This window comes from Thunnus thynnus, chromosome 10, assembly GCF_963924715.1.
Source record: "Thunnus thynnus chromosome 10, fThuThy2.1, whole genome shotgun sequence".
Taxonomy (NCBI): domain Eukaryota; kingdom Metazoa; phylum Chordata; class Actinopteri; order Scombriformes; family Scombridae; genus Thunnus; species Thunnus thynnus.
In genome coordinates, this window is record NC_089526.1 from 29904370 (window position 1) to 29928549 (window position 24180).

Here is a 24180-nt window from a genome sequence, read left to right on the forward strand (position 1 = left end):
TCACTTGGTGATGGATCCCTGTGGAACTTCATGTCATTTTTATTGGCTCAGATTTGTAATTACTGAATGAAACAAGGTAGTCTCTATCATGCAAATAGGATCCAAACTAGTTTACTTTTTTAATAGCCCGCCAATTTGAGGTCAACGCAGCAGGACAACGATCCAAAACATACAGACCATAGAGACTAAATAAAATGCTCTTTGAACATACTATATCTCAAGGCACTTTTGATGGCTATGTTCAAATTGGGATACATGCGAAGGACATTTACTTACATTATGTAATCCAATTTGCAACCATAAGGTCATCGTTTCATTTGGTTAATGTGTTTACTTGGATGTTATTCTATAACCAGAACCTTAAAACCAGGTCACACTTGCCTTTTAAAAAAGCAAAATCCAACACCACATTCTACTCATTTAAATGTGTCTGTCTGTATAATAAATTTGTGCAGTGAAGTTGAATTCAACTTTGCTTTTACTTTGACAAACTTACAATTAGACTTGAAGCAAATTGTGGCAAAGACAGGGCCATTACTTAATCTTGCCCACAGAAATATCCATCCCAGATATAAACAATCTGTTTGAGTGCAAAGAGTTGTCATATGACACATTTTTAAACCATTGTTGAAAACATGTTTCTGCTTCTGACTGGTATCTCTCCACTATCTTAAGTTGGTTCATTCTTCTTCCACCCTGGGCCTCAGTGTTCAGTATTCTCTGTTCACTCTGTATTCTTCATGATCATGAGTCATCTTCTTCTGCCTGCCTGTCTCTTGGGATCTAGCATTCAGTCATCCTTACTCTCTGCTTATTTCATGGATTGGCAACCAAGGTGACCACTCCTCTACACTGCCTAAAATGAATAGCTCAACATTTATCAATAGTTTAACATTTATTAATATGCATATTAATTTCCCTCTGAGAGGGAGATGAGATGATTGATACCGCACTTTGCATTAAACTAACAAAAAGACTATTGGTAGGCGTATTTCTGAAGTGTGGAGAAAGCCAGGCTGTTTCCCCCTCCTGTCTCCTGTCTGAGATTTACAATTTACAGCAGCAAAACATATGAAAATGTCATAGAATGTCTAAAATTACTCTTAGCAGCCAGAACCTCCTTTCTGCTATCTATCAATTTCATGCTCAGCATGATGCTTCACCTGAACTTTGGAGCTCAAGACAAAGAAGCAAAATGATTAGTGTCTGGAACATGTTAAGCATGCGGAAAAGTAGATTATTATATTGCAGAAGTGATTTAAACATTGCTGCAGACATTTTGATAGATATTCTTTTCGGCAATAAAAGCTTGTATCATTGGAATCCAGTAGAATAAAAGTGAATCAAAGATTAACACAGCCAGCGTTTGTGAAGAAGCAAAGTGCAACTCTTTCATAACCACCTTTCAAACCTACATGTGGTCAGTTTTTTATGGTATCACTTTAATGTTACCTTTATGTTATGAATCTGCCATCACCTACAGTAATTATGAAATGCTGTCTTGACTTTGTTTTGCCATGTCTAAGACAGACAAGAATTTTCCATTTGTAGATGAGAGGCATTTCAAAGACAAAAGGAATGTAAGGAAAAAGAAAGATAAGACAACATAAGAGTGAGCTTTTCATTACTTGTTAACTGCGACATAGGCAGAGGTGCTAACATTTGCTTTGTTGCTGTGATACAAAATGCAAAGAGAAGATTAGGTTTAATGACTCACTAACTGAAAAGCCTGATAAAAAATGACAAACGTGTCTCCTTTACTATTAGATAGTGGAATTGCTTCACTGGTTCTTTGGAGTTTAATAGTTTAAAAAAATAAGCAGATTTGTGGGAGGTCCGGCTGGAGATTGCACTCACATCTCCTGGATCTAAACACCACTCAGAACACTCAAATGTGGTTAATATATCCTTGCACAGGAATCTCTTAAATATATAATGTAATGTAATATAATGTATGGAGTTGTTGGACACAGAGAAGTGTCCACACACACAGTCATAGTATTAAATAAACTCCCACTGAACATAATTTCTGTCCGTTATGTCACCAGAGGCCTCGTAGCTAAAGCCTAATCCAATCCTTGGACTATACCCAGGTCCAGCCATGTCTCCTGCTAATATATTGTTTGTAATGCAATTTTATTGTGAAAGGAGTGTGTGGGTGCAGCCTTGCATGCAAGCTAGTGTTTCTTTCAATAGATTACAATACTGTTATCCAACAGACCTTTCTTGGAGTTGAGAGGATGTGAAAGGTTGCAGGCTCATTGATTCAAAGGGGGACACCCTACAATAGATAACGTTATTATGAGTGCGAATAGAAATAAAAAAAATTTGAGTCTGGTTAGATAAAATATCCCAGAAAATTCATGTTTCAGCAGTAAACAATATGGAATGAATCAGATGTCTCCATAGTCAATGTAAGGGAAGCAATTATGAAGAAAACACTCAGTCGATCAAAGTGATTGAAGCAATGCTTGCTTTCATAACAGTTAATGTCAACCTTTGTCATCCCAAGTCTCAGCATCATGCAAGCTCCCAGGAAACTCTTTTCTTGGTATTTTATGCCACAGTGTGACATTTGTGTATCTTCAAGGGACTTTTTGTTGAGAGAAATAAGAGCATGTATTCTGACTGAAGGCCAACCTCAGGCTGTGATCGCAATGCTTTTTAAAGATTTATAAGACATTTCAGAGCTTTGCTTTGGGGAAATCAGAGAGTGGAGGAAGTACATTCAAAAGACAATCAGAAGACTGAATCAGAAGACAGAGCACATTTTCATAATGTTTGTACGGGGTCAAACAAGTCATTCTGAGGACAATTTACTGGCAATTTACTCAGCACACATTTACTGCAGATCCTGACCGTCATGTTCACAACAAATACAGCTTGCACAAAGACTACTAACATTTCAGGAAATGAAGGGTAAAGAGGAGCGTAAAAAGACATAATTGATTGAGCTTTTGGAGGAACAAACAAAAAACACACACAGGCAAATAGGAGAAAAAACTTTTCCATGTCTCTCAAATTTTACTTCACTATACTCAGTTTAACAAAGTTACGGAACTGTGTACAATAAACACAGAACATATTTGAAATGACACAAAGAAAATGCGACTTTCTGAAATTGAATTGTGTTTGTGCAGACTTGTAATTAACATAATTGCCTCTTTGTACAACCATTTAAAAACCTCCTGTGCTGCAAGTTGGAGATAAAAAAAATAAGCAGCCTATCTGGTAGATGCAGGGGGTAAAAGAAAAGAATAACAATCAATCCAATTGCCTCGGAGAAATTACTTTAAATGGCCAGTTGGTTGGTTAATTAGCTCATAGCACAAAACACTGAAGAAAAAAAAACTGTTTCTTTTATATACAGTGACTGTTTCAGCAGGCAATGATTGAGTATATTCATTTTGCAGGCGACTCAGGCTATGATCATTTGTAAATTACATCATCATTTAGACATGGCAAGTTCTCATTGTTCCATCATCCAACAGGTGAACAGGTCTGGCATATTGTGAGCATATAGTATAGTTTCACCACCTTGATGGGTTATTTCCTCTTAGCTTTTTCTGCTGATAATGCACAAGCTCATTGGGAAGTCACAGAAAAACAAATCAGCAAAGTAGCTGCCAACCAAAACATGAGGTAAATGCTGGTTATGTAAAGTCTTGTTCTAAGATAGAACTGTGGCTCTAAATTTTTTTTTAAAAGAGGTCTGTTTAACACATCAAAGGAGCACTGCTCTGCCTGTGAAAGCAGTTGCATAATGTCCTCTGTGCTCTGGAGTTGCTTTGTCGAGTCTGAGAAAATAACCTGAGTGATGTCATAGAGATTACAGTTATCCCTGCTTGAGCTTGAAGACTACAAATTTATAGGGGAAGCCTGCGAGTGATGGGAGGGTTGAATGACAAGATGAGATTGAATTGCATTACGGGAATTGTAGGATCCTAGGTATATTTGAACTAAAAGTTATAATATCTCAGCATCTGCTGCATCAATTTTAACTGTTCTTTTTTTCTTTTTTGATCTGATTCTTGTGAGTCCCCAAACTTATGATAATAAGTCAGTCGAGTACTCTTCTAAGAAGAACCTTTATTGTTGTAGACAGTCAGGTCTGTAATTATATTGAGATCATATTAAGTTTTCATCTTAAAAATGGTATGTGGCAGACCAGGTACACACAAAATTCACACAAAATGTTTTCAATGTAAGCAAGCAGTTTATTTAGAAAGCAATAGTATTTTCCCTTTTTTTGTAGATTTAACCTCACATAAGAGTGCAGTGTTGTATTTTTATATCACCATAGGTCTGTTCTTCAAGAATAATTGAGGTTTAGTGTCTTGACTGTGAACAATAGAAGGAATGCAACTTCATCCCCTCTGCTACATGTAAGCACATTGGGGAGCATGTCAACAATTGTGCACACAGCATCACTCATGGTATAACCAGATTTACTTTTAATACCCATATAGGAAATATAGAACTGTAGAAACAATGGAAATATTGTAGAACACAATGTGAAACATAGTAAACACAGTAACAATGCAGGTACACACATAAAATGAGACTTACATCCCTGAATGCTGGGAGGTGTCCCTACATGCACACCTGGGGATGCTACAATATGAAATCATAGAAGCAATTTATTTTAGGTTGACTCCAATAAGAATGTTTAAAGACCCCCCTCCAGACATTTTTAAAAATATACAAAAAATACTGAATAGTAATATGTTTTTTCCACAAAAAAGTTCAATTAACAAGTTGAAATGACATCTACTCCCTCTCCTTCATTGAAAAATTCAGAATCTATGAATATGCAAATATTCATTTCAAAAACTGAACTGCTGGGAGCAAGATGTGTCCTACTTCACCGTAAAGTCTATTCTCGGTATTTGTGCACTGCAGGCTTCAAGTTTCCACATCACACTTGTATAAGTTGCATACTTGCAGGTACACGCCTTAAACTTAGAATTAAGGTGAGCACAGAGACACTTTCCACTTTCAGCAGGTGAATGTGAAAACAACCTTCTAGTGTCTGCACGTACTGTACATCATTCTGCACAGTGAAGCTCAAACACACGACTGAAGGAACAAGAAGAAAAAACAATTTTGGAGTGGAGGGGGACTTTAATATTTGTCCTCCAACTTAATCCAAATTTCAAAAAAAAAAATCAAACTCAAAAATAAAAAATGTTACATCACTAGTATAAGTAAATACCTTTACACTGCTGTTTACAATGTTAAATGTCTATTGTAAGTTACACTTAAACTAAAAGCCTTATTTGACAAAGATCCATTTAATAGTTTTTACTCCTTTACTCTCTTCCAAATCAGCCTTTCTTATCAATGATAATGCTGCAAAAATATTTGGAATATTTTTCTGCTCAATTCCCACTTGAGCAAATGTATTTGTTTGAGTTTAACCCAACATACACAAGAAAATCCACTGGACATTGCATGAAAATATTTGTTCCTCCTGTTGCTTCATTTCAATTATTCTATACTGCAGGTTGGAAGGCTGCACTAAGAGCCAAACTCTTTTAAGATGGAGCTCCTCACAGATAGAATCTCTTCAACATGGAGGAAGCTCTGCACTTCTGGCTGCTGCTTCCTTCAACCCACTGAGAGGTAGATGGCTAAAAATTGCTGGTAGAAGCTGCATGTCGTGTCCACACTGTCAGAATCTGAAGGGGGAGTTCCTCTCCCTCCCTCCCTCCCTCTCTGCCTCACTCTCTCTCTCTCTCTGTCTTTCTCTCCCTGTCTCACACACAGCTCAGCATCTCCACTCTCACGATGCGTAAATCCACTGGTCTAATGCTCCGCAGAGGCACCATCCAGTCCATCTGAGCCACTTGTGGGAAGGATTTGAGTCACAGCTCTTGCGAGAGGTGAGTCATTCTTCATTTCTGTCTCTCGACTGATGATGGATTGTTACCATCAACTCAAAAGACAGCTTTACATTTTTTTACATTCATATTTGATTGAATCCAAAATGGGAAAATCACTCACAGAACAGCTGAGATGACACAGGGTGACATTCTTATAGGGAATGTCTGGGATTTCATAACAACATCATCATACTTGATTGTTTTTTTTCTTCTTCCTCTGAGGTGTCGCTACTGTATATTTGTATGAAACTTCATGTTTGTCTGTGGTACTAAATATAGATTCTGCAATGAATTTACAAGGTTATATAATAGAACATGTAGCAGCAGCATCATGTTTTTAAGTTTTTTGTGATATTTGCATAGCATTTTCTACTTTTTGTCTTGTTGACCACAATAATATGCAAGATCAACTACCAAAGCTCCATATAAGCCTATACATTTTATTTATCTAAATAATATTATAAACTTATAAAATTCAAAATCATCCTTTAGGGGATAAACTAAACCTTATGGGATACTACTTGTCATAAACTCATGATCATAACCATCACTGGGGATAGTTCACATAAAATCAGTTTAAATATCTCAGAGCTTTGCATCACGGCAGCATGAATATTCAAAATGAACAACTGCTAGAATATTTATCCCAATACATCATGATCCAAGCCACTTTCAATCCAAGCTGCGACTGATATCACAGCACAGATAGAGCCTCGATCAGATAGAACCCCCCTCTGAGCTGCTCTGCCACTTCCTATGGAAACACAAACACACGGAGTTCCAGCTGCTGCACAGTCTCATGGCATCCTGCCAGATGTGCATTTGCTTTAGCTGAAGTTGCCCTGGATCATTAAGAATAACGCGTCACTCATTCAATGCATGGCCAAGAAATACTGCAAGTTAGCTGTATTTCAGCACAGGGCTGCCTGTTCACTGGCGGCAGTTAAAAGCATATTTTATGTCAGCACACAGTATCACAATGTGTGGCCCAAAAATCGAGCAGATGAGCAACAACTGGTTCATTAGCATTAGAAAAAGATGCTCTGCTTGTTCAGTCTATTTATCACTATAGTAACTCTCCGGAGAAAGTAGCATTTTCTCAAGATTAGTCACCACAGTGGCACAGCAGCTACAGTGATCTCCACACAATTTTAGACGAGGAGATACCTTTTTACTGACTGACCTGATTTTGGCTCCTTACAAACACATCTGCTGGGAGAACAAAACCTTGCCTCCATAAAGAAGCTTATTTCAGCTCCATTATTTAGTTTGCATTACAGTTCACGTCATGTCTTCTGTACGCCTCTCTCAGACATCTGCAGAGGACTAGACATGTGGTTAAGACACTTTATTAATGCTCATGTAAATAGGCTCTCCACTGGCTCTGAACAGAGCATAATTGGAAAACAGCTGCACTGTATTACATGTTTATATTACATATTTCTCAGTGGGGGTTTCCGGTAGTGGTGGGCGATATGACGATGTACGTCATGAATCAGTATAGATTTTTCAACAGTGTAAAGTTCACAATGCGGTAACCATCCCTTTAATATCTCTGGGTGTATTACATCATTGTGAGCAGTAGTGTAAATTAGTGAGCAGGACTGCTTTATGGCAATATGGGATTTTATATGATTTTTGCATCAGTAAAATGAAGTACCTTGATTAAGAAACTTGATTTGTCAAGTATTTCATTCACCATATCATTAAAAAACAAATACACTACCATCTGGTCATCTGTAAACACATACTCTGTAGCGGTTTGAACAATGGATCTTTATTTGTTGTATTTTTAATTTTAATACTACAGAATCTGAATCTGAATAGTAGCAGGACACTCTATGAAATTACATTTTTATTATATAATATCTCCATGTCTTAAAACAGCACTATCTCCAGTAGCCTGTGTAAGAATTTAAAATTTCAGTTTACCACCCATGTAAAAAAGAAAGATTGTGATCATGTTCATATATATTTCTATGTAAATAGATAGAAGATTGAATATAGAGTATGAAATATTTCAGTTTTGCACTGAGGATTTTCTGCCTAAATTATCACAGCCATAGTACAAATCATAATATCACAGGTTGGTATAATGACTTACCAGTGGAATATTGTCAGCTGTCTTGCTACCCAATTTAAATATTCCTCCAACTGAATCTATTGGTGGCAACCACCACTAGTTGATTAGCATTAGACTTGCTGCGGCTATCAGTCATGAAAAGCTTGATCATGACTTGAATGGATAATGCTGATATTTGGTGACTTCTGGAAGAAAAAGAAGAAAATGTCTTTTATCACTGTGTTTGTGATAGTGTAGCCATGGCAACCTTTGAGGAAATCCTTATGATGGTCTTGTTTTGCTGTTGTCCGTGTCATTGTCATTGGAGTCAGTCACATCATGGAATCAGCTGCAGACTGAGATCTGTTGTTATGCTCACTGCTCAGTTAGTTGTGGTGGATCAGCCTCAACTGGTGTGTCCACGCAGATCAGAGAGGAGACTCAGAAGCAGCAGCTCTCTGATTGTGAGCCTTCAAATCCTGACGCACGAAAGGCATTCAGCATGACTGTCCTATTTAGTTTGTGCATCTTGAATAATGCCACAGATAAATGAATGTGGTATGAAGCATCAATACTCACAAAATGTAGTAAAAGGTAAGCAGACTAATAGCCTAAAATAGTTAACTGAAACCCTTTTTGAATAAGTAAAATGGAGTGTAAAATGAAATATAAAGCTGTGTGCTTTTCCTTTGATGGTCAATCAATTGGATTTAAAAAAAATAAATAAAAGCTTTCCATTTTTTTCCTTTATCACTAATCAAATGACAAAACAAAGAGATCCCCTTCAAATGTGCTTTCAATGTAAGTGATGGAGGCCAAAATCCACAGTGTGTCCACACAGTTCTCACAGTTTTCTGCAAAAATGCATTTAAAAGTTGATGTGAAGCTTATGTGAGGCTTCAGCAGTCTGAGTTAGTCATATCAAGTGGATATCTGCCACATTTACGGTCCATTTAGCATCAAATTCCCTCTTTGTGTTTCCTCGGACAGTGCTTCCCTGTTGAGCTGCGGTGGAAGTATAGTAAGAAAAATAGAGACTTTGGCACTACAAAGACTGTAATGTTGAAAGATATCTACTTGATTTGACTCATTTGGCCAAATGAAGCTTCATATTAGCTTCAGATAAACTTTTAAATACATTTTTGCAAAGAAGGAGGACTGTGGATTTTGTCCCCCATCACTTACATTGTAAGTGCATTATAAAGGGATCTTTAATGGTCAGTATGAACAGGAGGAATGATTACAGCAAGAAAAACCTATTTCAATGCTCATTTGGACTCCTGACTGTTGTTTCAAGACAGGCTTGAAAAATTTTGAACCTGTCCTTTAACTCCTGTACCAGTAGCTAAAGCATTGTAGCTGGCATGCTAATTAAGTTAGCCAGCTACGCCTAGTTCTAAGTTCACAGACACCATCCATCTATCTTCATTATTTTCATCTTCAAGTAGATGTCTTTTGTATTCATCAAGGGCCACAGTGGAAATAAGTCTTAGACTTGAATGTGACATTCTTGACATTAGCAAGTATTATTAGTGAGCTAACCTTCCTGGCTTTAGCTTGCTGACTAAATTGCTTCAGCTACTGTTACAAGAGTTTATACAGTGATGGTCCAGGAATACGCAGTACAGATGATACACATTTCATGCATTTGCTGCTGTTGCAATTAGCTTCAGTAACTAGCTGAAAAGGCTAGTCCTCAGTGTGTTTGGGTATCAGTGTTTTCAGTTTAGTTAGCTAGCCTCTTTATTGCTATTAAACACACAAACACACACACACCCTGGATCAATCCCTGTCTAATACAGCATTAGGAATAATTGGAAATATGCTGGGAAACAGAAAAACCTGAGTAGAAGAATGAAGTAGATAAAGTTTAAATTTATTTTATGAAATGATTGGTGATTCAAAAACTAAACTTTTTTTTTTACCAACTGGTGACAGGTTAAAAAAAAGGATAATATTTTTTTTTACACTCCATTTTGTTCAGTTATGTTTTTGACTACTACACTTAACATTACGCTGTCATTATATATGGACATTATAATGAACTGTTCACTCACAGCACCCTTATCACTGCATCTAAATGATTTATTCATTGTAAGTCACACCATTCACTGCATTCATATTCACATTACAAATGGATTTCAAGAGGTTAACTAGAACACATTATTTATATCATTAGCTTATTTGTTTAATGGCTAATTTGAGCTCCAAATTTTGAGTGTGCTGTATGACCTGCATATTTATTGTGTTAATATAATTCAGTTATGTAATCTCTTCTCATGTAGTATGGTATATTTGAAAACATTACATGCTTACAGATTGTTGTTTTGTTGTGATTAACATTTCCATTTGATTAGATTTAATTACATTTGTGGCACTGTGCATAATTGATGTTGTCCTGCATTGCAAATGAATTATGTAGAACACATCTAAAAGTACACAAACTTCCTCTTGAGAGAGGTCTGTTCTTGGTTGTTTTTATTTCCATTTCCCACATGAAACCGAAAACTATGCTCAGAATTCTACCAGCCAATCATGTATTCTATCTCTCCCCACATTGTGAGCCGTTCCATTCACAAGTCTGCACGTGTGGGCTGAGAGAGTGTTTATATAAGCTTTTACGTCCAAATAAGCTTTATTTGGTTTCACATTTCAAGAGTTAGGAACTAAAAACTGTTTCCTCCTGTTCCTTTTAGAAACACTGTGGGTAGACACTACCCACAGTGGGATTTTGAAGTCAGACGATCATAAGCTGTCAGCGAAGATGCTTCAAGATGTCTCTCTTGATGTTGTGATCAAGGCAGCGTACGTTGCTGTCTGTTCTGTTTTGTGATTGTGGTACAGCATCACAGTCAATAACTGACCCCCTGGGACTGTTACCACAGAGAGAAAGGGGAGTTCAAAAAGATGGAGTGAGCCTGAGGAAAAAGACAGAGCTAAAGACAGGAGGACAAAGAGAGAGAGACAGACAGAGCAAAGGATCAGAGTGGCTGAAATCACAGGGGAGGTGTGATCATAGCAGGAGGTGTGTTTACATGAACACAGTCACAAGAATTACAGCTTAATCTCAAACGAACACTAGAAATTGAATGAATGAGGGAAGGACTAGTACTAGAGTGCAGGGTGTTTAGGTATATACGTAACTGTGCATTGGTTATTATAACTGAGAACATAATTTATACAGTGGCTTACATCTTCACATCACAGCAGCCACACATCAAATATTGCACGTGCCCGTTGTCTCTGACATCACATCTTCAATCAGCATAAGTCAGATCAGAGCAGAAGGAAACACTCCTGCATCTAAACCCAACACAGCATGGAATAATTGAATGCAGAAGTATTTTTATAATGTATCTTTCTATTCTAAACAGATGAAAGCTTCTCCAGGTTGGTTCCCTTATTAATGACTCACTCTGGACCTTGCTGTTGACTCTGTAGCACTGCTGATAGATTTTCAAGTAGTGTGAGGTCCATTAAAACTGAAAGCCTTCTTTAATGCAGTGTAATGCAACATTTGGGACAGAGCAATCAGGAAATCTTATATTGGTTTGCCAAATATGTTTTCTTGCAGATTCTTGATCTTGAAATTAATCTGTGTGGAAGATGATTTTAGACAATTTGCCATGCTCTATTAAGTCACATGAAAATGAAATATTTTCAAAATGTTATTGGAAGGGATTTGAGGATTTGTTTTGACAAAAACAAAGTAACTTCAGTCATCTGTCTTCTTTTAAGCTGTATTGAGAAAATCGACAATTTGTCATAGTGCTTCAAAGAGTGGGCTTCATGGTGTCTTGGCTTATGCTGTGGCTACTGCTTGTACTTTCCATTTGTTATATCATCAAGACGTGAGTAACCAAAATTAACCTATGGTGCAGGTTATATTTAGAGCCACTCAGCTGTCAAACATATTTAAATTGCTTTACAAATTTAAAGTAGAACTTCACAAATTTTACACAAAGTCAAATTCAAAGTCATCAAAGTCTGTTAAGAGGTGTCAGGGAGTACCTCCGCATTTGTGAAAAGAATTGTGTAAAGCCTTTCGTGGTTCAAGTGGGAGCTATACAAAATCTGATAAATTGCCTCACGTGATGTCACTTGAGTCAGTGCTGTGTAGGCTGAAGATTACAAGTTTGAAAATGAAAAAAATCTGGGGGCGTGGAGTGAGGAGAAGTGAGGTTACCAGACCTCTTTAGCCCACTCCTCATCTCTACTGGAGGCTAACAGTTCCAGGCTACATTACCTGCTACTAGCATAACAACCCAAATCCCCAAACAGAACGGTTGGTGGTTGAGTTGCACTTTGGGTAACTAGTGCAATGGCCGTTCAAAACGAGCCTATTCGGACCGGGCCGATTGCTTATTATTTCTGGAGAACCGCATATATATGTATCAAATGACAAATGTATCAATTAAAACGATAAGGAACTAATAAATTAGATGGTTTAAATCCAGACAGAAAGTCTGGATTTAGTGAGACTGAACTGAGGTTGAACTGCAGAAACAGTTTAATGCTGCTGCCAATCAAATGTGTCTGCACTCCTTTCAGCTAGTTTTACTGCCTCCACTTCTGTTTTTTTTCTCCTATATATCATCAATAATGTGGGCATCAGGTTTTCATGAGGGGGAAGAATATGTGGAATGAAAAAGATGACATCAGTGGTTCTGCTGCATCAATTTAGATGTATTATGTGGGGGAAAAAACAAAGCTATAATAAAAATAAACAAAAGATCGCACTCATGGGCAACATTAAAGGACTCAGATTGGGACCTGGACTGGGTTACACCAGCTATTTGAAAATCCATAACTAACTTTATGTGTAAAGTCCTTCCTAAATTCTTAGTAGCTACAAGCTAGTTTCAAACTATTTTCTAAATCTGACTTAAAAGAAATGTCTCAGTTTTTAAAATATTAGTAACATGTAAATCAGTACAAGGAAACATCTGTAAAATAATTCAATCAAAAGCAATCACTAAAGATACAGTCATAGTATCTGTAACATAAGTGCTAAAATACATTTTAGGAGCCAAAGGATATAATAAACTTTACTCCTTAATCCTTTGTTTTAGTCATATATGCATGTTTGTAGAAATATGTGTGTCAGAGACGTATTCATGCAGTTTAGCACAAGTGAGAAATTTCTGATTATGCTAATCTGACCAACATTATTTAATCATTTAGTCTGAAGTTATCAAAACATTTTGTAATTTGAGGTATATGATGTTGTTTTTGTGAAATGCACTTTAAATCTACATCATTAAGCAGCATTTTCATCAAGTATCGATACTGTATGTTGACCTTATTACCTCTTTTACTCTTCAGTCTAAACAAGTCATATATAAGCAAGCTAACGTTAGTTTTGTGTGATAGTTAAGTTAGCTCCCCAACAATTACACCTAACAGCTAGTGGCTGTAAATATTTTGTAACTAATCTCTACGTAAGAACTAAATTTTGTGGTGCAACCTGTTTTAATTTAGTGACAAATATCCACTTTGTAAACATTTACAAGTTTGAATTTACAAAGAGCTGGTGCAGCAAGCTCCAGGAGCTAAAAATAAGTGATCAGGACATCCTTACTTTTGACTGAGCCCTTTAACTTTCGAACAAGAAATGTTCACAACAGTTCGACCAAGCTGCGGCTCTGACCCCATGGGCTCCTGGGCCTGTGTCTGGTAGGCCAGTGCAGTGGTCCCTCCATGTGATGTGAAACTGTAGATTCCCTTTGTGTTTGACAGAGCACAATGAAGACAAAACTCAAACTCAAAACTCAATTATGGAAAGACAGATTAAAATCCAGGGCCAAACAAAGTCTGCAGGTCTTACTCTCAATCTGGTTCATTCAAAACATATTTTTATGATTTCATTTGCCTTGTTGAAGAGTCTGTCAGGGGACGTTTTAACAAATCATGCTTTTATTCTCAAAAGTAATTTCTGTTGTTCCATTTAGTCTCGCTCTTTTGATTCATATTTTGAACATTTTTCTATAGGTGTATAATCCAGTTTGAACTACAATGCACTAAGTAATTTTCACCTTCTTGTGAAAAGAGGATGTTTTTTCCTCTTCATTTTTCACAGAAAATATCAATTGATTGAAATTTCTGTTGTTGCTGCTTGAAGTGTTAGATCCAGAGTAGCTTACAAATGATTCCATCAGTGAGTGTGAGTAGTACAGATGGTCAAAAATGTTCCCTCCTGCTATCATGCATCCCATCATATATGGGAAACATCAACAAGGGGGATATTAAATATAGGTGTGATTTCAGTCATAAAAAGTTAGACAGGTCTCATTAAATGTTTCTGTATATTTGTGAAGAACACATGACACTGATATTGATAAATAATAAACTGATGTGATGAAATGTAAACTGTTAATATGCTCTAAAAAGAGTAATGAAAATCACACCATATACAGGAAATAATTGAAATATAATTTCTCCTGAGTGACATACTTTAAGAGGGCTCAAGAGATCAAATGTAGTGAAACTATAAACAGTTCCAACATAATTTATACTTTTTAGTCACAGTTATTGCTTCTCATCTTTAAACAGCTAAAGATAACTGCTGTGTCTATTTGTGCTGGAAAAATGAAATTCCCACTGCACTGATATAATTCAGAAATCCTGCAATTACTGTGTTCAAAGTGCATTCAGGACAGCAGTAAAATATCTTAACTGCTCAAACATGACTGGCATGCCTTCTAATTTAATCTTCCAGCAAAGGTTAGTTACTGTATAGTTCAGCTCATAGTGTCACTTTGTAATGGGATATGAATATTGGCATTCTGCTGAAATGAGACAGACTGCAGTCCAAACAGGAGTTATAGTGGGTATAATGCAGAATTAGGGTTTATCGCTTAACTTTGTTGTAATGGTTTTATTTTGTCATCAGTGTGTTTGCTTCCTTCTCTTTTCACATTCAGTGTTTGGCAGCAGCTTTCATTCTGGAAATGCCTCATGTAACACATGACACTGGGGAATTTTTTACATAGAGTATAAGAATTTACATCACCTCTGTGCTAGTGTATAGCTGACTCAAATAGTGTCATTTGACATGACTGCAGGGTCTGTTTGTCAGGTCATGAGTTGAGTTGAGAAACAGGGGAATCACTTGCCTGCAGGGAAGAGTTAAAGCCACCCTTTCAGGTTTGATCTTGTTACATATCATCAGCTGAGGCTGAGATCTTAACACTGAGGCTTTCTTGTGCCTCACTCACTTGCTGTCGAAGTGTCCTGTCAGGACCCCTTGCATCTCTTCTTTCAAAGTGAAATGTTCAAAACAGACATCAGTGTCATTTTGTTTGATCAGCTGAGACTAAATTTATCTCACTAATGTAGAATGGCATGTAATCTGAATAACATCCGTTGATGGTTACGCCTGTTTTACATAATTTCTGGAGATTTCTCCAGAAACCTATCTTCTTACCAGTAATCACAAACACAATGGATACAAAACTGATGCAACCTCATCTAGTGTAGCAGTCTTTACTTCAATGACTGATTATAATTTATGTCTTGCGTAACCATCAGATGTCTATGGATGAACCTAAAAAGGGGAATCTTATGCAACACAAAACATTTTTAGTCTTTGGGTGGATTTTGTCCTCAAAGGGGACGTATTATGCTTTTCCTTATTTTCAGACATATATATAATGTCACAATGTCGTTTACAATGTTTTTTTCTACATTCAACCCGACCTGACGTCAGTTCGTGACGGATTTCTTTATATGGACATCTGCTACGTGCACAGCGCACGAGTTTGCATCTCCACTACAAGAATAGTTACGCCAAGCCACGACTCCATTACACAGCACAGCAAAGTAAAATAAGTAGTTTACCTGTAGGAGGTGTGCTGGTTGTCTGCAGCTCTTCATAAAACATCGCACTGTGGCTGTTTCTGCTTGTACTCTTCCTCCCTGCATTATTTCTAACTGATCCGCTGAAAAAATAGCTTCATATGTTGTTGTTTCTATCGGTTTTTAGCGCCGCTAACGAAGCTCCGCTAAGACAGTGAGGAACATGTTTTTACTTCCTGTAAATTCTTCACAATAAAAATCTCCCATTAGTTAGTCATTTAAAAGCTTTTAATTTGAAGCAGTGAAGCAGAAAATGTTTGGTTTACAATAAAGGTAAAGTTACACAACTCTGATACGTAAAGCTGGCCAATCAGAACAGAGTGGGCTCATCGGAAGGGGGGCCTTAAAGAGACAGGAGCTAAAACGGCGCGTAAGAAAAAGAGAGTGTATATTGAGGGGCTGCATAAAGGGCCAGTATAAGATAAATAAGGATTTTTTGAACTTTGAATCATGCAAAGCTACTCTAGTGGAGTCCAAAAATAAAAATTTAGAGCTGAAATGAGCGTAATAGGTCCTCTTTAAATATGTTATTTAAATGCTGGTACTTCTTGACTTTTCTTGATGTACAGTATCATTAAAATAACCTGAAATTCCCATAGATGTGATCTTATAACTTGATTGAATAATGACTAATTCTTCAGCCTCTGGGTCTTAATCAAGTTTGTGTGTGTATAGTTTATGGTCTTTAGATATAAGACATATCTAAAGATATAGATATGAAGGACAGAAGCTGTCAGAATAGTGGCTCTTCAAAGATGCTTTTGTTACATTTGTTGAATAATTAAACACAAAAACACCACCTCACATTGATGTCTGCTCTCTGTGTCAGCCTGCTTGAAAAATGCCATCCAGACCACAGCAGCAGTGATTTGGGTCAGAGCCACAGCAGGGATGAACGCGTCAGATGAGTCCTCCTACCAAGAGGAGGTACTAATGGGTAACTCCACCTGGGCTGACTCTTACTCTTACTACCACCAAAACTACACCCTGCCCCCTCCACTGCTGCCAGATAAGACCAGTACGTCCAAACCTGCAGCATGTGAGCAGGTCCACATTGCTGTAGAGGTACGTATGAGCAGTACTGAACACCAAAATGCAGGATTTGTTTTTTAACTTACCCCACATTACGAGTTGGATATGTCTGAGCTGTGACCAGTTCTACTAAATCAAACTGATTCATATTAAAGCTACTCTAACTAGTATTTCTATGTTAACAATGGGTCAGATGACTATGTATAATGTGAAAAGTGATGACTCTGCAGTTCCCCTCAGCTTTAGGGGTGTTTTAGTATCTTTCAGCTTATTGTTTTGGTTTTATGTCCCACAACTTACTGTTTTGGTTAAATCTCAGTGCTCTCATCAACTTAATTTCCAGCAGAAGCAGGTAACTGTTATCAGTGAAAAAGCTCTCATAAACCCACTGTACACTACATGCCCAGCTAAAAAGAAACACAAAGTTATCACATAGCTGCTTAACATAGTGAAGCATTTAGCAGCTAAGCACCCACATCTTTACTACAGTAGTTGATGGAGTCTATGGAAGCCAATTTCTGCTACAAAAAAAGAAGAAAAGATTATAAATGTAGATAGAAATGGGCCTTTCTTGTTATTCATTTAGTGACCCCTTAAATTTACCTTATGAGTGCAGATCCCCAGGTTGAGAACGATTCTTCTACCATTTCATACCTTATTTGTGTTCTTCTGTTTTACTTTATGTTCTACTCTTCTCCTTAGGTCTTTCTGATCCTGGGCATCATCTCCCTGCTGGAGAACATCCTGGTCATCACAGCCATAGTAAAGAACAAGAACCTCCACTCACCCATGTACTTCTTCGTCTGCAGGTGAATGGTTCAAATTTTGATACACAACATATAATAGACTGTTGATTTCAGAAATCATTTTTAGCCATGGTAATCGTAGCTCTATGGATGATAGTGTCAGTCCACCACTTTGATCCAGACTAAAATATCTCAAAACAACAATTTCAGTGATTTCCATAAAGTTTTGTAGAGAAAAATCATGGTTCCCAAAGAATGAAGCCCTGAATTTTCCTCTGGCTCCACCATGAGGTTGACATTTTTATTTTTTGGTGAAATTTCTCAAAAGAAAGAAAGAAAGAAATGGTGCCAGTGCCTCCTTGTTGCTTGATTACTGCAAAAGACCTGAAACCATCACACATTACAATAAAAATCTAAGTTACGGGGATTGCACGGATTTCTTCCAATTTGTGGACGGCCCGCTCTACCCCTGAAGCACAGCTGCCCCATTTATAAAACACAGAATAATTTACACGTATTGAGCTTGACAGGAACAGACTTTTTCAACTTAATTATGATGTAGGATCTGTCTCCACTTGGTCTTCTTTTCGCCTGCAAGTTGTTTGTGTTGCCAGAAGAAACAGATTAATTCAAGAAAGGGACATTTGCCACAATTTAGAAGTGAATGGATACCATGATGAACCTGTAGAGTTTCCGACATTCTTTTGATCTTGTAATCTCTTCAGAGTAATTATATAATTGTAGTTGATGGAAACACACTTTGATTGACCTATTTTCTTTCTACATGTGATTCCTATAGACGTGGACTTCTGTCATAACACAAATCAACTTGGTGTCAGAGTCAAGTCACAAATTTGATGACTCAATATGACAAAAGACTTGCAACTCAAATTTGATATTGACACCAATTTCTTGTTACTTTGTTTGGATCTAAGCATTATTATAACTTGAAAGACTTAATCTCATTCCCAAGACCAAAGCAAAAGAGTCTCAGTTTACAGCAGCAGCATATTCAGAGAGAGCAGACATTCAGGTCACTGATCAAATTACTGGCTTATTTGAAGGTAACACCAACTGCTTTGATGTGGTTTTGATTGATTTCTTTTAGGTCTTTAGAATGCATCCTTACAGAGAGTGACAGAGAGGATTATTGTGGGATAAGACAATTGCTGTCTTCTAGTAGAAAATGCATTTTATTTAATGGGAAATTGATAAATTCCCACTTAATTTGTTGTTGTCAGGTATACTAATGAACGAGATGTCTCTATAGGTATGACATCATTGGTCGATCAGTCAGACAGTTACTTTGGGGCAACGTAAAATATGCCAACAAGTATTGCATGGATTTGAAGTTTGGGACAGACGTTCACATTCCCTAGAGGATGACTCCTTATATCTTTGGTGATCCCCTGAATTTTCATATTTCTATTTATCCAGTAATTTGGGTTTAGAGCTGATTAGCAAATGTTAGCATGGCATGACTTAACATGATAACACTAAGATACACTTTCTGTACTCCAACACAACAAACTCCTCCTAGCACTCATCCCTCCAACTCTGTCATGGCTGAATATTCAGCTGATTTTCACAATTCAACTCTTGCAGAACTGTCAGTGGCAAAAATTGGAAAAATTATTGGATGTACATTGACAGAGCGCTATTGCCCCATCGGATTACATTGCAGCCTGTTTAACGGCTGCTGGCTGAAGCTCTCTCACTCAATACTGGACCAGTTTCAAAAATTGTTAACCCCATTAGTCACTTAGACACAAAAAGATGGAAAGAAGAAAGTTTCCCTTTAACTTGTCATGTTGCAGTTTGGCAGTAGCTGACATGCTGGTGAGTGTGTCCAACGCCTGGGAGACCATCATCATTTACCTCCTCAACAACAGACAGCTGGTGGTGGAGGACCACTTCATCCGGCAGATGGACAATGTGTTTGACTCCATGATCTGCATCTCTGTTGTTGCATCGATGTGTAGTCTACTGGCAATTGCTGTCGACAGGTAAAGCCCATGCAATAGACAAATGAAAATACTGTCACATTCTTGCACTTATTACTTACTCACTTCTTATTATTGCTCCTGATGAATCCCTTTCAGGAATTCTAAATGTCATGCATATACACTGTACTATATTCCCATAAAAGTCAGCGTGCATAATTGCATTGCATTGTTTTGGCATGAAACAAGGCAAAAGTTCATTCTTTCAGTTGAGCTAATTAATGTTACATGAAAACAATAACTTACACAAGATTGCCTAACAATAGAGGTTGTGCAATGTGCTCAGCTTACAACTGCAGAATACTGTTGGTGCCCAGATTAACTGCTAACACTTTATTTTTCAGGTCCCACAGTTCCCTAATAATGTCCTAGAACAGAACTGATACGTAATGATAATCATTTTTGATAAAGGTCCTGGACAGTAATTTGGTGCTAATTAGTAAAGGTTGATTTGATTAATTAACATATGTTATTATCAACAGGTACGTCACTATCTTCTATGCACTGAGGTACCACAACATTATGACAGTGAGGAGAGCCGGCTGCATCATCGGGGGAATCTGGACCTTCTGCACGGGCTGCGGGATCATCTTCATCATCTACTCAGACACCACCCCTGTCATCATCTGCCTGGTTTCCATGTTCTTCGCCATGCTGCTCATCATGGCCTCCCTTTACAGCCACATGTTCATGCTGGCGCGCTCGCACGTCAAGCGCATCGCTGCCCTGCCCGGCTACAACTCCATCCACCAGAGGGCCAGCATGAAGGGGGCCATCACTCTGACCATTCTCCTGGGGATCTTCATCGTCTGCTGGGCTCCCTTCTTCCTCCACTTGATCCTGATGATCTCCTGTCCACGGAACCTCTACTGCGTGTGCTTCATGTCCCACTTCAACATGTACCTCATCCTCATCATGTGCAACTCTGTGATTGACCCATTGATCTATGCCTTCAGGAGTCAGGAGATGAGGAAGACTTTTAAGGAGATCATCTGTTGTTACAGTCTAAGGAACGCCTGCACCAATATCTGTGCTCTGACGGGTAAGTACTGAGAAACACAGACTGAGAAGATGAATGACAGGATGGGTTGGATGAACTAACTGAAGCTGACACTGGAGCATAACTATGGGAGATTCTATCAAAAAACACTGAGAACTGGTTCAATGCACTTTTCAGGTGGTACAATGTATAGTCAAGCACATTTTTGTCTTCTGTACATCAAGTATTAAAACAGCATGAACTGGTTAACCAGTATGTTAAATGACAATCTCCTAATGTATCTGCCATGTACACAGTGTAGCTGTTTATTAGGTACTTTATTCATACATAAAGCTGGGACAATTTGAAGTCATTTTTATGTGGAAATGTGTCACAGAAAACTGTTGGTAGCCTGCCTTTTATTATAGCTAACATTTCTCCTGCTTTGGCTCTTTATTATCAGTGAGCTTTTATTACCCTTTTGATCCGTGCAGACAGGGTATTTTCTTCTTCACTACTATCATTTGTAAACCTTTAATGCTGTTGTATAAGAGTGCTTACATATTTGCTTTTAACTGCAACATCGGCATGCACATGATGACTATCCTGCATACCCAGTATACAGGTGTTTGCAATTCAATTAAAAATATGTTATTCATCCCAAAAGGGACAATTTAAGGCATGCAAGTTTGCTAACACAATTACACAAACAATTTGTTTACACACATTGAAAAATAAAATAGCAATGTAAAAATAAAAATATGACAGTGTTAGAAAGAACACACAAGGATTAATGGCAGTGGTCATTCTGCAGCTGCAGGCAATATCCAAATCCACAAGGCGTTAATGCTACGAGTGGTCAGTGCAGTGAATTAAAGTTGTTTTGAAGAGAACCTAAGAGAGCTTGTCTGAAATTACCCACATTTATATGATGGCTGTCACCAATGCTGGTTTTCTGCCATGATCTCAACATTAACAATGTAGTAACATCCTCGATGTTGCCATGTTTAGTACGTTTATGTTGTGCAACATTGGTTGTTGTCAAGGAAGATATTTCCGTGTTGGCCAGGGATGATTAGGCCCTGTGGGAGAGAGATCAGGAGCCAGCTGCAGCAGCTCTTTGTAAATAAAAAACTAAGCCTAGTTATAATATTAAGTGATGACTAAGTGGAGATATACTGTATGCATCACTACAATAAAAAATATTTAAACCCAGTGACTGCCAGGTGCAACTGTTGCATAGCTAACTGAGCTAACGGAGAAAAGTAACGTTAGCTTGCTAATATATGACCTGTTTAAAATAAAAAGCAAAATAGGTAATATGGAGTATGGTTGACATGTCTGACCTGACATTTGAAAAAATACTGTTAAAATGTGGAGTAATGTGAGTAAGTATGTAAAGTAAAGTAAATGTGGAAGATTTTAAATTATATTTCACAAGAAACATTATATACCTCAAATTACAAAATGACAAAAAAGTCATTGTTATAACCAAATAGCATAGTTGAGGTTAGTATGATCAGATCTCCTACTCATTTTAAACTGCATAAATATGAATAACTCTGAAACATAAATTATTTAATGTAAATTCTGAACTTAAAATAAAACTGTTTTTCACTTAAAAATCACAAATTTTATATCGGAGGACGCAAAGATGAGAAGTTAGCATGAGAAAAGACGTGTGGCGTGAGATTGTGAGATCTGTGTGAGTCTCACAGTCAAAGCATGAGACTTGGCAGCTCTGTCAAACTGAAAATTGCTAGTAGTTACTAAGAACTAAGGAAAGACTCAGTTATGGATTTACAAATAGTGGGTGCAACCCAATCCAGGGTCATAGTCTAGTAGTGGGAGAGCTAAATAGTACACAGGCAAGTATGTGAACATTGTAGACTGTTGTCACAAGAAAAATACATCATAATGCATTTGCTAAAATGTCCAAAATGGCCTATGTTTACCTTACAGTAAACTCCTGTGACCACTTGCATTATGACCTATCTGTCATGAACACAGGCAAAAGTTCTTTAAGTAGAGGTCAGGGTGGACAGATGGGTTAACAAAGCATGTGATGGCATAGGAATATTTTTTGCACCTGTTATTTGTAATGGTTTTAGAAGAAGAATTGACAAATGACTTTGTCCTGCCAGTAAGGGGCAACAGATCAGAGAATGCTCGTTATGTGCAATTTTGGAAGGCAATGATAAACTATTACTTTGCCACTTGCGTAGCAGCTGCTTATATCCGTGAATGTTTTGTTAAAAAGAAAGTACATGAGCACTTGAATACAAACAAGATAGTTGTGTGTGAAATGAAAAAGAGGAAAGGGAGAACAACACTAAGCTCCCAGTCTCTCAATTTTTTTAAAACTAATATTCAATTATACATACATGAAGTTCACAGATCATTTTCCTCCTGATGTACCAAACACACTGACTGTCCCTTTGGTGGATTATATGTTTACAACTCAAGCTACTTGTGAAAACAGTCACACATTACTCGTCTAGGGCCTAGACATGTGCTATCTTGTTCGTTATCCGTAAGTGGGTAAAATTGGTTGTTGCTGAACGTTTGGATGACATCACTTGTCAACAGCCAATTTTCTGGCACTGCTGTCTGCCCTGCTTACCCCTGCTACCGCATTAGTGCCACAGTTAACAAGCAGCATCCTCACATCTGCCAATACTCAGTAGCACAGCAGGTTCTGCCAGTGATTTGAATGCAGAGTCACTCTCTCGTCTCTATCTTTGTGATTGTACGTATCTCCATATTAATTGCAGTTTCTCTGCTCTGTCAATGTGCACCTGATGATCTCTTCATACCGCCTATGTGCCCGCTGTCTGCATTAAACTATGTAAAGATGCCATAAAGTTAGACTTGAAATGTAAAAATGAATGTACAAATAGCTTCACAGTGCTCTCTATATATTTGTGTCGGTGGCGCCTACCTCCCAACTGAGAAGCTTGACAGAACTTTCTCACAACATGCAACTATCTGCTGATACTGCTATACATTTCATGCATCAGTTCTGAAGATAGAAACTACAGTGTTAAATATTTATTGCAAAGAAAAACAAGCCATTTGTATTATTTGTATCATCATGGAGTGATCCATGGCATTTTTATGCATATAGACAGCGAGATGAAAGAAAACAGTATTGAAAGTCTGATTTATATGTGTAATTGCCTTACTGTAGCTTGCTTTGCAATTGTGAGATCTAAAGAAGAGCATATGAATACGCAGACAAATATACACAACATCCTGTTGCATATGGAAAAGTGCTTTTATTAAAAGCCATCATCATTTTTTTCTGTTCCATATGGGTTCAGTTAATAAGGAAAAACAGTGATAGTTCCAGTTTGCTCCCTGCAAACTCACCTCCAACATGACATCTGTGCAATTATACAAAATGATTCATTGTTATTGTTGATTGTGAAGTTCTTGTTCCCACAGAAACAGCAGCGAAAACAATGTGATGTGACAATGGACAGAGGAGAAGCCCACATCTCGATTGCTAATTGCATGCTCTGTTCTACTTTACGTACGGTGAGACAATATCAACAGCTGTGGGGATGTACAATATTTTGTGTTGTCAGTGTTATTAGTAAGTGTGGGCATGCAA

General features: G+C 37.6%; 1 protein-coding gene and 1 long non-coding RNA gene across 2 annotated transcripts in view; one reads left to right on the forward strand and one right to left on the reverse strand.

The window, feature by feature from the left end:
* The window catches only part of LOC137191953 (uncharacterized), a 300725-nt gene that overhangs the window by 27824 nt on the left and 248721 nt on the right, over positions 1 to 24180 (reverse strand). The window lies entirely within an intron of this gene.
* mc5ra (melanocortin 5a receptor) lies at positions 5347 to 24127 on the forward strand. The gene is made up of 6 exons (XM_067602443.1): positions 5347 to 5625; positions 5770 to 5885; positions 16634 to 16869; positions 17539 to 17645; positions 19400 to 19588; positions 20068 to 24127. The coding sequence occupies exons 3-6, from the start codon at positions 16696 to 16698 to the stop codon at positions 20636 to 20638; spliced, it is 1041 nt and encodes a 346-aa protein (XP_067458544.1). The 5' UTR covers positions 5347 to 5625; positions 5770 to 5885; positions 16634 to 16695; the 3' UTR covers positions 20639 to 24127.